The sequence below is a fragment of the Meles meles genome, chromosome 21, assembly GCF_922984935.1.
Source record: "Meles meles chromosome 21, mMelMel3.1 paternal haplotype, whole genome shotgun sequence".
NCBI lineage: Eukaryota > Metazoa > Chordata > Mammalia > Carnivora > Mustelidae > Meles > Meles meles.
The window spans coordinates 28,707,973-28,725,205 of record NC_060086.1 but is presented as its reverse complement, the minus strand read 5'-3'; the positions used below and the strand labels follow the sequence as shown (position 1 = coordinate 28,725,205).

The 17,233-nt window shown below is 43.5% G+C and overlaps 1 protein-coding gene across 2 annotated transcripts in view; it reads left to right on the top strand.

Annotated features, from left to right (window-relative positions):
• Window positions 1–12,673, top strand: part of ACSM1 (acyl-CoA synthetase medium chain family member 1) — a 44,455-nt gene extending 31,782 nt beyond the window's left edge. For both annotated transcript variants that reach the window (XM_045993875.1, XM_045993876.1), the window contains exons 9-14: window positions 1,242–1,322; window positions 1,870–1,971; window positions 8,296–8,423; window positions 9,527–9,626; window positions 10,767–10,886; window positions 12,349–12,673. In XM_045993875.1, the coding sequence (XP_045849831.1) occupies window positions 1,242–1,322; window positions 1,870–1,971; window positions 8,296–8,423; window positions 9,527–9,626; window positions 10,767–10,886; window positions 12,349–12,435 (618 nt within the window). In that variant the 3' untranslated portion in view covers window positions 12,436–12,673. The remainder of the gene's footprint in view (window positions 1–1,241; window positions 1,323–1,869; window positions 1,972–8,295; window positions 8,424–9,526; window positions 9,627–10,766; window positions 10,887–12,348) is intronic.
• Window positions 12,674–17,233: the final 4,560 nt, after the last annotated feature.

The following is a 17,233-nucleotide window of genomic DNA, read 5'->3' as shown; positions in this document are numbered from 1 at the left end:
TGAACCACAAAAACTTTATCAATGATAGTAGGGGAACGGACAGGTATCTTTCCTCCAACACAATTCTGAAGACATTTCTGTCATTGGGCAGAAGCACTTTCCCCAACCTTCTTGTTTTCCCTGTAGCTGAGAGAGGGATGACTACCATTTCAGGATCTGGAGCCAAATGGCTATTTTAGCCTCAATTAACATACTTTTCTGACTTCTTTGCAAAAAAAAAAAAAAAAAATGCTTTTAAATCATCAGTTAATTGGTCTGCTTCCAGGCCTAAGAAATACTAAGACTCTAATTTTGTCCTTGGATGATTCATGTTTATATTTGGACAAGGAAGAAGGTGGGTTGAGAACTATACTATGCCCACGACCCAGGTCCATTAGCAACAACAGAATACTTCCTAATACCTGGGTGGTGCTTTATTTCTGAAAGTATTTTCATAGCTACTGACTCAGCTGTGGAACATTTCCCACATGCCTACACATGAGAAGCAGCATAGCAAAGGGGGAAAGAGCTTTCCTTCTCAGGAATTCAGACGCTGGTTCAAATCTCAGCTTGCCAATTATAGGCTTCAAGACTACAGGCAGAGCATTGAACCTTCCAGAGTCTCTGCTTCTCTGCCTCCAAATTCGAAATAGAACCCAATCTTGCTGAGTTGTGATAAGGGAAATGAAAGGAGGTGTATAAAACTCTGACTACAATGTTCAACCCCTTGTACATGCTGACCTGGTAGTTACTCTTGTTTTTAAGCAAGTGTTACACTAGATGCTAGGATAATAGAGATGATTGGGGCAATCACTGTGGGAATATCACAATCCGAATATTCTTGACACAGCTCTGAGTCATTGAGACAGGGTTCCTATCACTGTTTAACAGCATGAGTCAGTGTTAAATGATTTTGTGGTCTTCCTCTAGCCAACAGACACACGTCTGACATACAGTGGGCATGTCACACCTCATATAATGTGCCCACAGCCCCAGGCTCTCCACTTGCTTCTTTTTTGGCTCCTCTCACTGGACCTGGTAGCCCCAGGAGCTAGAACAGGCCCAGTCCATATCAGGTGTGGTTAATATCTGCTGACCGGAGTTGGGTCAATGCCTGATGCCTAGAATCTGGGCTTTCTAGCTTCCCTGTAAAGGCTCCACATCAAATGACATTAGTGGGTGGGGATGCTGTGTGTGGTTCTTGATACTTTATAATGAGCCTGGATCTCTGACCAACCCCATTTTCTTTCTTTTGTAAATAGGGAATATGTTGTAGCACTCTCCGGGGAATGAAGATCAAGCCGGGTTCCATGGGGAAAAGCATGCCCCCCTTTGATGTCCAGGTCTGGTCCTAAAGGCATTTGCTGGGAGCAGTTAGAGCTCAGCTGGAATTGGACAATTGTGTGACACCAGACGACAGAACCAGTCATGCCCTCTCCCCCCCACCCCCAACCCCATTTGTTGTCCTCTCCTCTTATTTTCCCTCTGATTTCCCAGGGAGGCTTCAGTTTAGAACTGCAGTATCCTGGGCATGAATGCCAGTCAGCCCGGCAGCTAGAAGCCTCACACATAACAGATGGGACCAGAGCACCTGGAGAGAGCACTGGCAGCTCTCTCCATCAGCTGGTGCTTCTAGTTTTTCCTGATCTATGTTTTCTAGCCTGAAGACACATTTGCCATGTCTGCATATCCGTGAGACCAGTAGACCCATAACTTGGGTTTCACCATTTCCTGATTTCAAAGAGTTCTGACAGTTGTAATCTATTTTCTGGCGGGGCTCCTCCCCCCATTTATTCTCAGTGGTGTCACACAAATAGGCAAGTACTGTGTGGGTGGGGCAGGCATGCTGGCATGGCCCGGCAGTGTGTGATTCACGACTTCTTTCTCCAGATCATTGACGACAAGGGCAACAGCCTGCCGTTCAACACTGAAGGCAACATTGGCATCAGGATAAAGCCCACCAAGCCCATTGGCTTCTTCTTGGGCTATGAAGTAAGTGGCGATCCTTACCTGCCCCCTTCCAGGCCCCCAAAATCCCTTCAGGGAGCTGTGTGGGTGCTAAGGGGGTGGATTCAACTCTGCACCATGAGCCTTCTTCATAGCTCCCTTCAGTCACTCCAACTCAATAAATCCTGTTCTAATTAATCTCTAAGCTCCTAGGGTGTTCTCACATCCCTTCCTGTCCCAGCCATCTGGCACTTAAGTGTCGAAGGGTAGAAAGTAGCACCCCAGACTTGGGTTCCAATGATCTCTTGAGGAGGCTGAGTATGCAAGAAGCCTTTATTGGGTTCAAATCCTACAGTCCCACTTACTAACAGGGTGTGCACAAATCTGTTATCCTTGCTGAGCCTCCAGAGAGAACAGTGGTGCCCCCATTTCACAGAGGAAGAAACTGCAGATTAGAAGCTTTATATGTCTTCCCTATGTCAAGTAAATGGCAGGTCTAGGAATCAAATCAACATCTTTTGGTTCTCAAACCCTACATACGACATCCAGGGATTACATAAGACTATAATAGGCTCTAAAGAAACCTGAACCTCTTGACCACACAAATGCTGAGCCTCCAAGACTGGTCAGGAGAGAGTGAAGAGACCTTGAAATTGGCTTTAGACCCATCTCCTTTCTCCATAGGAACAGTCATTGGTGTCACTGTTGGTCTCATTCTGTGGCCTCCAGGGATGGGTGGTGCTGCTCCTTTTATGATGTTATTGCCCAAAAGCAAATATGCAGGCCCTAGGTTTATTTCACAGTAGCACAATTTTAGGCTTGGAAAAAAGAAAAAATAAACGGAGTAACATGTATATAGACCAGTAGCTCTCAACACTGCTTGTACGCTAGAATCAGTTGAGGAGATTTAAAAAAAAATCAATTCTTGGATCCAACCACAGAGATTCTGGTTAAATTAAGGGATGGTCCAGAGCAACAGCATTATTTTTAATTGGAAAGTACATATTTTTTTTTAAAGATTTTTTAAATTTTTATTTATTTGACAGACAGAGATCACAAGTAGGCAGAGAGGCAGGCAGAGAGAGAGAGGAGGAAGCAGGCTCCCTGCCAAGCAGAGAGCCCGATGCGGGGCTCGATCCCAGGACCCTGGGATCATGACCTGAGCCAAAGGCAGAGGCTTAACCCACTGAGCCACCCAGGCGCCCCGAACATATTTTATTTTACACAGATGTCCTCCCCTGTGCCCACACCTATGTACATATATACCCCGTTTCACATGGTCTCTTGACTGTGATATGTTGTCACTCCTCCACTGAGATTTGTTTGCTTTTTTCCTTTCTTTTCTTTTCCTGAGGTAAAATATAAAATTTACCCTTTTCACCATTTTTATGCATAGAATTCAGTGGCCCCGAGTAAATCCACAACACTGTACAGCAGTTACCACCATGTATCTGCAGAAATTTTTTTCATTCCAAATGGAGACTCTGTTCCCATTAAACAGTAACTCCCCCATCCTTCTCATATCCCCAGGATTTGGTAAACTTTAATATGCTTTTTGGCTTTAAGAATTTGCCTATTTTAGGTACCTCTACTAAGTGGAATTATACATTTGCCCTTTTGCGTCTGGCTTATCTCACCTATCACATGTTTTCAACGTTCATCCATGTTGTAGCATGTGACCAAATGCCATTTTTTTTTCAGGCTGAATGGTATTGTATGGGTGTACCATATTTTGTACATCCATCAATTTCTTAGTAGACATTTAGGTTATTTCCACCTTTTGGCTACTGTGAATAATGCTGCAGTGAGCCCTGGTGTGCAACTATCTGTTTGAGTTCCTGCTTTCACTTCTTCTGGGTGTATACCTGAAAATGGATTGCTGCATCATATGGTAATTCTATATTTAACTTTTTGAGGAACTGCCACAATATTTTCCACAGTGGCTGCACCATTTTATATTTCTATCAGCAGGGCACAAGTGTTCCAATTTCTCCGTATCTTGCTAATCCTTGTTATTTTCAGGTTTGTTGTTTATGTGTATAATAGTCATTCTAGCATGAGTGAAGTGGTATCTCATTGTGGTTTTGATTTGCATCTCTTTAATGACTTAATGTTGAGCATCTTTTCATATGCTTATTGGCCATTTGTGTACCTTCTCTGGAGAATTGTTTATTCAAGTTCTTTGCCTATTTTTAAAATTGGGTTGATTGATTTGCATCTCCTTAATGACTTAATGTTGAGCATCTTTTCATATGCTTATTGGCCATTTGTGTACCTTCTCTGGAGAATTATTTATTCAAGTCCTTTGCCTATTTTTAAAATTGGGTTGTTTGATTTGTTGTTGATTTGTAAGAGCTCTTTATATATACTGGATATGAACCCCTTATAAGGTATATGCTTTGCAAATATTTTCTCCCATTCAGTGCATTGTCTCTTCACTCTTTTGATAGTGTCCTTTCACATAAAATTTTAAAAATTTATGAGGAACATTTTATCTATTTTTTTTCTTTTGTTTCCTGTGCTTTTGGTGTCATAGTCAATAAATAATTGTCAAATCCAAAATTTTCCCCCTATGTTTTCTTCTAAGAGTTTCAGAATTCTAGCTCTTATATTTAGGTTTTTGGTCCATTTTGAGTTAATTTTTGTATATTGTATATAAGGTAACCGTATTCATTTGCATGTGAACATCCCAGTTTCTCAGTGCCATTTGTTGAAATGATTGAATTTTCCCACTGAATGGTCTCAGCATTCTTGCCTAAAATTCATCGACAATATATGTGAAGGTTTCTTCCTGGGTTCTCTGTTCTATTCTGATCATTATGTGTCTTTTTTTTTTTAATGCCAATATCACACTATTTTGATTACTGTAGTTCTGCAGTAAATTTAAAAATCCGAACTATAAGCCTTCAACTTTTTTCTCCCTTTAAAAGATTGTCTTGGCTGATTGGGACCCCTCAAGATTTCATATGAATTTTAGGATGAGTATTTCTATACCACTGAGATTTTGATAGGGAGTGCACTGAATCTATAGATGGCTTTGGGTAGTACTGTCATCTTAATAGTAAGTCTCCAAATAATACAGTATGTCTTTCTATTTATTGATACCTTCTTTCATTTCTTTTGCTAATAATTTTTATTTTTCTTTGACTTCCTTGACTAAATTTATTCTTACTATTATATTCTTTTTGATGCTATTCTAAATAGAATGGTTTTCTGAATTTCTTTTGTCCATATATAGTTTTTTCTGTCTTTTAGTTCTTTGTCCATTTTTTTTCTCTTAGTTTTTGATCACATTTAACATGTTTGACTTATTATTATTTCTTTCAAGTTTTTACTTAAATCCAGTTAGTCAACATATAGTACAATATTAGTCTCAGGTATAAAATTTAGTGATTCATCACTTACATACACAACCCCAGTGCTCCTCAGGACAAGTACACTCTTTAATCCCCATCACCTATTTCACCCATCCCCCTGTCCCTCCTCTCTGGTAACCATCACATTGTTCTCTACAGTTAAGAGTACGTTTCTTAGTTTTCCTCTCGTACCCCACTGCCCAACGTTCATTTGTTTTGGTTCTTAAATTCCACATATGAATGAACTCTAGAAATCAGATTCTCCCACTTCCCTAGAGGTTGAGGTTTCTGGGGTTTCATTGTTTTGTTTTTGATTTTGGACTGTTGAAGGCTATAGTAGTCTTTTTTTGTGGTACTTTTGCAAATTCTTTAAAGTCTATTGTTTGTCATGTGTGATCACTGAGGTCTCTGATCCTTTAGCTCATGTTTACTTAATGTTTTGACAGAGATTTCCTTGAGTGGCAGGAGCTCAAATGAACAAAGAAAAATGTCCCAACCAAAAAAGAGAGAGGACAACCACTGTACAGATGGGTTCTGTGCTGGGACACTCCTTCACCGCTTAGCTGAACTTGCTCGGAGCCTAGGGATCAGCCTGAGATGAAAGCTTAAGGTCTTCTCAGGACTTTGCTGAGCATGCTTCTTGCCTGGGGAATGTTCATGGCTATCTTAATCTCCCCATATACATACCTGTCTTGAACATATGAAATTCAAAAAAACAAAACAAAACAAAACAAAACAAAAACAAAAACCAAAACTCACCCAGCATCTCCCCCAGACCTTGATGGTCTATTGTATATCTCCACCCATAATCTCTTGCATCAGGTGTCTTTGCTTTTGTAGTTTGCCTGGTAACTTCTATGACTAGCGCCTGCTGCTTTTTTTTCTGAGTTACATAAAATCAGTACCTTGCATCTGTCCTTCAGGCAGCCCCCCAGATAGGTTAGAACAGATGCACGCAATAATCAATATTTTGCTTCAAAATATCTGTTTTTTAAAAAGTTGATTTGGTATCACAAATGGAAAACAGTAGGATTTGCCAAAAAACAGAAGGCAATTATAACCATAACTATAATGCAAACAAAACAATTTTTCTTTCATTCTAGCTAAACCCTGTTCCCACTAAAAGCTCTAATCCTGAAACTCACTCTTGGTAGTTCCAGAGATTTTAAAAACATGTCAGAGCATCTCGTTAATACAATCAGAACAATGGGAAGGGAACCTAAAATGGGATGGCATTCAATGTTTTTTAATTTTTTTCCCCCTGGAACCTCTTAAAATCATATCATGTTTCATACAGGGATGATCTCAACACATTCATCCCTGTATGCATAGGCTATGGAGCAAGAATTAAATTCAAATACCAACCCGACCTCTGACCAGCTCAGTGACTTTGAAAAAGATACTGGGTTTCTCTAAGCACTCATTTCTTCTGTTATGAGTTATGAAAATCTAGCCTCACATAAAACCTGTGCATAAATATTGAGGGCAGCTTTATTCACAATGGCCCAAGCAGAAACAACCCAGATGCCTTTCAATGGGTTGACACCCAAACTGTGGTTCATACATAACATAGACTACCATTTAGAAATAAATAGGATCAAAGTATTGATGAACATAAGAAACTGGATGAATTTCCAGAAAATTATACTGAGTGAAAAAAATAAAAACAGAGCTAGTCCCAAAAGATAACATACTATAGGATTCCATTTATGTAACATTCTTAAAGTGACAAAATTATAAAACTAGGGAATAGATCAGTCCACTGCCAAGGGCTTAGGGGTTTGGAGGGAGGTGGGAGGGAAAAGAGGAGGGAGATGGGTGTGGATACAAAAGAACAAGACAGGAGATACTCAGGATGGAGGGAGTCTTCTGTATCTTCACTCTGGTGGTGGATATAGAAACCTGCACAATTGATAAAATTGCATAGTACTAAACACATACAAACACACACAGAAAAGCAAAGGTAAACTGCTGGGAGATCTGAGTGAGATTGGTCAATATCCTGGTTGTGATACTGAGCTGTAGTTTTGCAGGATGCTACCATTGAAGAACACTGAGTAAATGGCCCACAGAATCTCTCTGTGCTATTTCTTATAACTGCATGTAAATATATAATTATCTTTTTTAAAAAGATTAATTTATTTGAGAGAGAGAGAACATGCATGCATGAATGAGTGCATCAGTTGGGGAAGGGGCTGAGGGGAGACAGAGAATCTCAAGCAGGCTTCACTCTGAGTGCAGAGCCCTATGCAGGGCTCAGTCTCAGGACCCTGAGATTATGACCCTGAGCCGAAATCAAGAATCATCTGCCCAGCCAACTGAGCCACGCAGGTACCCTGCAAATATATAATGATCTTAAAATAAACCATTTAATTGGAAAAATAAAAGCCTTATAGATTTTCTGGGAGGATCAGATGAGGTAGTATTTTGGGAAGGAATTTCATTTAACAAAAGTTTATTGACACCTCTCATTTGTCCAGGCCCTGTGTGAGTGCTAAGCTGAGACCAATAAATAAAACATAGCATCCATGTTCCAGTGGGAAATTTTTTCTACTAGAGTGCCACACAAAAGAGAATTGTTACTTTTAAAAATTATCCTTGGGGTGCGTGGGTGGCTCAGTGAGTTAAGCCTCTGCCTTCAGCTCAGGTCATGATCCCAGGGTCCTGGGATTGAGCCCCGCATCGGGCTCTCTGCTCAGCGGGGAGCCTGCTTCCTCCCCCCCCCCCCCCCCCCGCCTGCCTCTCTGCCTACTTGTGATCTCTGTCTGTCAAATAAATAAAGAAAATCTTTAAAAAAACTATCCTTAAAATTGGCTCAGTACTGTCCTCTACTTGAGAAGTAGTGTTCATTCAGTACTTGGATATAATGAAAGTAGACTCAGGGAGATTACAAAATTTGTCTAGGTGGCAGGTAGAGCAAGGAGCAGGATCCAGACCCAGATCTGAGCACCAGGTTGTGGCTCATCATCTCTAAACTCATTGCCTTCAACAAAGGAGTGTTTTGTCTTTGTAGAACAACCCAGAAAAGACAGCTGAAGTGGAGCGTGGGGACTTTTACAACACTGGAGACAGAGCAACTATGGATGAAGAGGGCTACATCTGGTTCCTGGGGAGGGATGATGACATCATCAATTCCTCTGGGTAGGTATGACTGACCTGAGCCAGAGACATCACCCTCACATGCCTCATGGGTTCTAGCTTGTTTGACATTCATCCAAGCTTGGTGACAGGACCCTCAGGCTAACTCTGAACAGAGCTTTGTCTATGGGGCCCTTTTCTGGGGATATTAGTACACCTTCCCCAAGCCCTGCATCCAGAAAATTCTATCAAAATGTAGTTCAAGAAGGTCTGCAAAGGGGAACCATAATAAGACATTATGCAATTTAAAGGATTTGGAAGGAAAAAAAATAAAGGATTTGGAAGGAAGACTTTACTTAAGCCTTTATGGGTTGAGGAAGCTTCCTCTATGTCTGGCTCCTCTAATGGGAAATAACATGTCACTGAAAATTTTAATAATAAATAACAATGAAAACCTTTATGGAGCACTTACTATGAGGAATCATGCTCTATAATACCTTATATAACCCACCTCTCAATGCTAGAAGGTAGATGCAATTGTGCTTATTTTACATATGAGGGAACTGAGTTACTAACTAGTCAACAAAGTTCCTCATAGAGTTCTGGATACAACCCAGATTTACCAAAGTTGTCTGCCTCCAGGTCATTTGTCCCTAAACCTTAAGTGATTTGGAAAGAAAGAAAAAAAAAAATGACACATTATACCAGAGTAACAAGTTCTCTTGGATATTTCAGGGAAATTGAGTGTGTTTACTTTTTAAATTTCTGAAACATGCTAAGCTAATGGGGAAGAGTATGCAGAATTTGCATGAATATTTAAGATAAACGTTGAGAGTTCCATTACGTTTCAGGCCAAGGGAAGCTGCTTGAGCCAAACCCCAGTGCTTGGGGAGGACTAAATATTCACCCTCCTCCCTGAGCAGAGGCAGTGAGGTGAGAAACTCTGGGGAGCGTGCGAGTGTTGTATTTCTCAGCACGGAGTGCGCATTCTTCATGTTTGGGGCCAGATACTGTGACAGAGCCAGGTCCCAGGTATCTGGCTCCCTGTGACAGTTTTCCTGCAGGCCAGAGGTAGATGTGACCCTCCAAAACATGAAACCTGAGGGCCTGGGTCTCCTGGCCCGGGAAGCTGCTCAGAAACCAAGCAAGAGCCATTGATCCTGCAGGATCCGCATCGGGCCCTTGGAGGTGGAGAAAGCCCTGAGTGAACATCCAGCGGTGGCTGAATCAGCTGTGGTGAGCAGCCCGGACCCAATTCGAAGGGAGGTAAGGAGGACACAGAGGTCGTTGTGTCTGTGTGTGGGCACTGAGGCAGGTGCAGGGGAAGGTTCCTGTCTCCCCTGCCTGGGACCTAGGGTGGAGGGAGGCCCAGGGAATGTGGATGTGCATTTACACCGTGTGGTCAGCAGAGGGCAGTGTGGCCTCCCTCGTGTGTGAGGGATAATGATGCTTGTGAATGTGGCTTGCTGCTGGGGCTGCTGCTGCCCATCTCCTAGTTACTGTGCCCTTCCTGCCTGCTGGCTCATTTCCTGCTCACAGCAACCCCATTAATTAAGGATTCTGAAACCCACTTTTACAGAGACAGAAACAAGCATAAGTAAATGAAATAAGTTGCCTGATCACAAAGCTCTAAAGTGGTGGAGCCAGAATGGGAATCTGAGCAGCCTGGCTCCAGAGTGTGCATTCATTGATTCACTGTGTGCTGAGCGCCTACTGTGTACAAGGCCCTGTGCCCTGTAGTAGCGACATAAATAGTAGCAACAGAGTTAATCACCACCATTTACTTAATTCCCACAGAACTCTATCTACAGTAATAGTGAAAATGGTGATGATAGGTGTACCTGGGTGGCTCAGTCAGTTAAGCATCTGCCTTTAACTCGAATCATGATCTCAGGATGCTGGGATCGAGCCCTGCATTGGGCTCCCTGCTCAGTGGGAAGCCTGCTTCTCCCTTTCCCTCTGTCTCTGCCCAGGAGTTGTGCTCTCTTTCTCTCAAATAAATAAATAAAATCTCTTTTTTTAAATAAATATGAAGTTTATTTAGCATAATGTTTAGAAAAATAAGTTCAGTCTTTAAGAAAAAATGCTGATGATAGTGATAGGAATAACAATCAGTTTAAACTAGCTTTGTGGTTTATATGACTGATCTCGATGAATCTTGGCATCCATGCCCTGAGGAATGAAGCCGTGCTGTCCCCACATCACAGAGAAGGACATGGAGGGTAGGAGAGGTGAAGTAATTTTCCAGACAAAGAGTAGAAATTGGAAGTGTGGAAACTGTTCCTATTCTCTTCCAGAGGCTCAACTGTCAACTTGTTTTTCCATTTACTTAATAAACATTTACTTTTTAGACTATATACTTGGTTGCCACCCACCCTGAGCCTCCACTCTGGTTCTGCACTGCAGGTGGTAAAGGCATTTATTGTCCTGACCCCGGAATTCCTTTCCCATGACCGGGATCAGCTCATCAAGGAGCTTCAGCAGCATGTGAAGTCAGTTACAGCCCCGTATAAGTATCCCAGGAAGGTGAGTAAGGACAGAGGAATAGGATCTGTCCCCTTTGGTGGGCCCAGGGCTTTGCTGCCCCTAATCTCCTCAGGTGAGCCTTATGTAGCCCATAGAGCATTTTTCTCTACCAAAGAAGCACTCAACTTAAGGATTTAGGGGACATCAGAGAAATCTCTATCCTGTGTCAGAAAACAAAAAGGCTGACAAGTCAACCCACAGAAGAAAAATCAGACAAGAGCCTAGAAATATCCAAGAAGGTTATTTGTAATCTTTCACAATTTGAAAAAGACATTCAAGTTAACAATTGCCACACTTTTTAAAAACATTATTTGTAGTAAGAAATGTATTCTAAATTGAAGCCCAATACATATATAGATACACAACAAACAAAAGTTAGCAAAATAATATTTATTGTAACATAAAATACATTCTGAGAGTTTTTATTCTTTCTGATTTGTTTTCAGTGCCATGTGCAAACTATGAAAATGTCCAACAATAGAGAAATGATTAAATTATTCATGGTATTTAATGCTGTTCTATAATTTAAAAAGATGACACAGATCTTTTATTTGTAATATAAAAACATCACAAGAATATCTTATTAAGAGAAAAAAGCAGGCTGTGAATAAATACGCATGTTATCTGACTTGTTGAAAAACAACTTTCGAAAGGACACATGGGCCAAAAATTTAACATGTCCTTCTTTTGTACTAATATGTTGCTGTGTTTTCTGGGTGTTTACCTTCCAAACATAAAGGTAGACAGGTAATATTTATTGAACTCTTAATGTGTGTGCCAGGCACTGGACTCAAACTTTACATGTATTATTATTTCATTTAATTCCCCCCAAACCTGAGATTGTATAACCATCCATCTTATAGAGTGGAGATGGAGGCTCACAGACTCACAGTAAATTGCCTGAGGTTGGAGTGAAGAAACGGGCAGAGCTGGAAGTCAGACCTATGTGTCTCAGACAACAGAGTTCATGCTTCACCTGTAAGGCTGTGCTGCCTCATAGAGAGGAGACAGGAGGATGCATGCCAGTTAGGAAGGGCCAGATGTTACTGTGAGTAACCCATAGCCATGCATCTTAGCGGCTTCTTCTACGGAAGTATCTTTCTAGCAGCTGCCACATGTCCACATGGTCTTCGTGGGACCAGGATAAAAGAGCACCCACCATAGATAACTGCCAGGTGCTATATGAGATGGACGGAGGGGGAGCCAGACTCAGTTTCAGGTGTTCTGTTCGAGGTGGCACGTCTCACTCCCTCGCACATCTCACTGGTCAGAGATCATTACAGGACTACATCCAACTTCTTGAGTCAGAGGACAGCCTGGCATGCTTGGTGGAAACTCTTGGGGCCACGACATGGTGCCAGTCCATCTGGGGGACTATGCAGGGTCAGAGGAGGGGCTTGGGATATTGGTAGGAATTGACAGCAGGACTAACTCAGGATGGGTTTGCTTTATCCTTGACCAGGTGGAATTTGTCTCAGAGCTGCCCAAAACCATCAATGGCAAGATTAAAAGAAGTGAACTTCGGAAAAAGGAGTATGGTCAGATGTAATCAGCAAAACCCTCAGAAACCACTGAGCCATCTTGACCAAATCCCTGGTGCCTCGGTTTCCCCACTGTGGGGAGGATAAGGAAGGGAGTGTTTGAGATTGATTTGCAAGAGCATCAGGGGTGCCCACATTCCAGCATTTTTGTTCTTTTAAATTAGTATCAGTTAGTCTCTTGTTTCCAAGTCCACCAGTGAGCACTCAGAATGTTGCTGGGGTAATAAACTGACATTAGCATCCAAGGGGGACTTGTGTTGTGCTTTTACTTTGTAAATGAACTGGTGCTACATTCTTTCCCTCCACGAGACTCCCCAGACCCCATCAGAGAGGACTCTGGGGCCAGATTCTCCCTCCCTGTTTCAGGGACCTGGGTGACTCTTTCTGTCTGTTCAACAACCAGGACACAGAGGTCTGGGGAGGGACCCTACCTTGGCTGCTGGTGTCCACCTCTGCCTGCTTGCCCACGCCCTGCTGGAGGGTGAAGTCAGGGTCAGAGGTAGTGAGGTGGCTGGGGAAGGAGGAAGAGGCCAAGGGCAGCCCAACCTGGTGATTCCACTTACCTGCCAGACCATTCTTCCCAGCTTCATCCAGCATCCCATTGATCTGCAGCTGCTGCTACTGCTGCTGCTGCTTCCAGACCCCCGCCAGCTCCAGCAGAGGTGTGGGAGGGATCTGCTCCATGGGGACTCAGGAATCCTGTAAGATGCCTCCAACCCTCTCCACAGTTGCCCATACCCCAACCTTCCAACGAGCCCTGGAGTTCTGTTCCCCAGCCCTCTGGGATCCCTCACTTGCTCACCCTCCCCAGGGCCCAGGAATCTCTCAGTCTTGCCAGGGGCCCAGAGCTCTCCCACAGTTCATGGGGTCCTCCTGCCATCTGGAGCCTGAGAGGTGATGTGGGTAAAGGGCCGGGCTTAGCACAGGCTTGAAACAGGAGGGAACTGTGGTTGTCACCCGGGCTGCCTTTAACAACTGTGAGACGTGAGGCACTGGGTCTGGGAAGACTCTTTGCCTATGGAGATGAGTACACCAATGTCTGTATGTGCTCAGCATGTGGCTTCCTCTTGCCCGTCGCACAGTTATGGACACAGGCATGGACACTCCCCATTCACTGAAGGAAAATAGCCCAGGATCACACACCTGGTAAGCAGGATGACTGGATCTCAAACTCTAGATTCCTGGCTTGTCTCCAGGGGCTACAAAGGGTTTCATAGATGGGAGGCTGACACTGGCTTTGGGGACACATCCTCAACTCCGTGACTGATCTCACCTGTTCGAGGCCCCCAAACTCTGTTCCCTGCTTCTTCTTTCCCTGCTCCCGGTTCCAGTTCTAGTCAAGGTGACTCTGGCCATCGTTCATGGTATTCCCTGGTCCCTCTTAAAGGCTTGTCCTCTTGCCTGTTCACTTTTGGGCTAGTCTGACTCCACCCCTTCCATAGCTGGTCTCTCCTTCTACAACCAGGACAGCCCAACTCTGGGGCTCTTGAGGTGGACAGCAGCATCTAAACAGAATTTAATACTATTGTTTTGTTATCCTTGTTTTGTTGTTGGCTTGTTTTTTATGGTTTCTTTATTTTAGTGATGTTCTCCTAAGTGAGGGTGGCTGGAGTGGAGTGGGTGGTGGGAGGGATGGGGTGTCTGGGGAATGGACATTGGGGAGGGTATGTGCTATGCTGAGTGCTTGAATTGTGTAAGACTGATGAATCACAGACCTCTACCCCTGAAACAAAAAATATATTATATGTTAATAAGATAAAAAAAGCTATTGTTCTCCTATTTTAGCAGTGCTAGAAGGGTTCCTATTTACAAAAAATTTACATAATGATAAAGTGGTGGCTTGTAGAGCACTGACTTTCAGCTGCCTTGGGCCTAAAGGAGTTGAGGAAACATTGTGTGAGTCTTAGGGAGACACAGTTTAGGAAGTTCAGCTCAGGACAGGGCCAAGGAGAGAGGATAACATGGGGTTTGTCTAGTCTCCTGGGCCCCTGGCCCTGCCCACCTGCTTGGCTGTCCCCACCGAGCACATCTGGAGCTGCCAACTCTCTGGGTGTTTTCCTGGATCCCCCAGGGGAGAAGCTGCTGAAAGTCTTCTCTTAAAATGCTCTCATTCCTGGAGGTCCCAGGAGATGCCGTGAGAGTCTGATTGGATTGTTTCCCTCTGAGCTTCATCATGTAAAGCCGAAGCTAGTGGGTAGGAGGGTCACAAAAGAGAAGTGACAGATCTACTCTGTTCAAATGTCTCGGCCAATTAGGAATGGCTTTGAGACCATACAGTCTTCTCACACTAATACTGGATGATAGTCCAGCCCAGAAGTTGATTACAACTGTATCATGCTCATATCATTCAATTCCAATGTTGCTCTTTTTCTTTTCATTTTCTTTACTCCTGTTTCATTGATAGAAGTACTTCTCAATTTCTAAACATACATGGATTTCTAGTTAGCTTTTAATCAGTGACTTCTAGCACATTATGTTACCACAACATGCTCTGTTGTTGTCTGTGATTTCATCGCGTCTGAAAAAAAATTGAAATTTCCCTTATGGCCAAAGCAAATCGGGAGCATTTTTGCTATGGTCTCCTATGTGCCTAAAATCTGTGTGTCCTCCACAGTGATATGGGTGTGGACAGATGTATGGAGACAGCTGTGGGATTCAGATGGTTTTCCATCAAGATCTAGATCTTGTGGATGTTCTGTCTGCATCGAGTTGCTGAGAGAGGGCTGGAACCTCCCACTCTGATTGTGTATTTGCTTGTTGTTGCAGTTTGGTCCTCCTTTGCTTTCTGGGTTGTTCAGCCAGTGGCTCTCAGATGGGAGTTTAGAAAGGAAGGAGAGAGCGCCCAGAAGAGGGAAGAGGGACCTGGGTTGGAGGGAGCAAACAAGAAGGATGGCCAAAGTTCCAGAGAGGACCTGTCGTTGGGATGGCACGTGGTGGGGTATCACGTGGGAAGGGGCTTTGTACCAACAAGGTCACCTGTGGCATCCATGTTGAGCTACTAGGAGCAAAGGCAGCTGATTGGTGGAGAGATTAGAATGGTTCTAGGTTGCTAAGGAAACGTTCAAACCCAGGAAGGCTTGGTGGAGGATGGATTCTCCACACCAACTGCTCCTGAGAGTTCACTTTACCTGCTAATGTGTCCTGCTGACCTCGTGCTTTACTAACCTGCTGACCTCCTAACCTTTCTGAACCGTGCTACTTCCCCTTGAATACTTAATCTGACCCTGACACTGTCCCTGACCCCTTCTTCTCCTGACCAACACTATCCCATCCTACCCTCTATTTCCTCCCTATTCCCATCCCTAGTTACCACCCTATCCCCTCCCCACCCCTCCCTAACCCTCCACCCCTCCCTCCCTTACCCCACCAACCATCTCCACCTCCTCCCTGGGGCCACAGTGCCCCTTAAAAGGACCAGGACATGATGGTGCAAAGGCTACTCTTCTGGCTCCTCTTGCTCCCGTGTCCCAGTTCCCCAAACCCAAATGTGAGTAAACATGACACTTCGGTGGTGTCTTCCTCCTTCTTTTTGGGGGGGGGGATATTATTTATTTGAGCAATAGAGAAAAAGATCACAGGTGTAGGGGGAAGAGCAGAGAGGGTGGGAAAGAGAGAATCCTAAATTAGCTGTGCAGTGAGCCCAGAGCCCAAAGAGGGACCATGAGATCATGACTCGATCCAAACCAAGACTTGGTCACTTAACTGACTGAACTACTTGGGTGCCCATGAAAAAGTAAAACCTGTACCCCTGAAAGAGAGAGCCAGACAAAAGTTAGGGAACACCCCTGGAAATAAGTAGACTTCTTTAGATCTGCTTGCACCAGATTATGAAAGAGGGGTCTGGAAGTGTCAGTAGTCAGGACACTTGTATTGAGGCAGACTCATCCCACATGATGACCTCTAGTCAAAATAGACTTCATTCTGTTTCATTTGAGTCTTCAGAAGAGGGAATTTCTTGGTCATCTTGATTGGAATCATTCCCCTCTACCTAGGCTGCATCTCATCGATCAGTTCACCTTTCTCACCCTACCCCATCTCTGAACTCTTGCCTAAACGAACTGGTCTTGCATTTCCCACCTCCACCTGCTCATGGCCACTATAGGAGAACTGAATGTTTTTGGCGCCACTGGCTGTCATCTAGTTAAGAGTCAGCTACTGCTAACAGCATCCAGACAGCTGCCATATGTACTGAGTGCCCACAACTGGGCGTGTTTGATATTCACGACAAGATGGCCTCTATCTTTTGTACATTTGGTACCCATGATCAACCATTGTGCTGACAGCTACTGCTCTCTTTCAGACAGTGGCTATTCAAAGACTGTGTATGTTTCCCACCAGCACACATTTTTCTGACCTCAGCTGTGAGGGCTGAAGAGGAAAATGTTTTATATTTCAGGAGCTCCTTTCTAGAGAGGTGTGTGTGCACAAAATTCAATCTTGATGTGAATTAGTATGAATTGCATTGTTAGTGTCTTTTACCCTGAAATACTTCTAAGTGTAGTTTTGTAAAATGATTGTTCCTTGCCTTGGTGTTAATATCCAGGAATTTCATATTCTTTTAGAATTCCTGGGCACCTGGGTGGTTCAGGCAGTTAAGTATCTGCCTTAGGCTTGGGTCATGATCCCAGGGTCCTGGGATTGAGCCCTGGTTGGGCTCCCTGCTCACTGGCAGTCTGCTGTTCAGTCTCCCTCTGCCCTTCACCCTCTCTCTTTCAAATAAATAAATACATTCTTTAATATTTTCCCTCTTTAAAAAGTTAAATTTTATAGTTGTTATTGCCTGATTTAATTACAGTACTAAGAAAT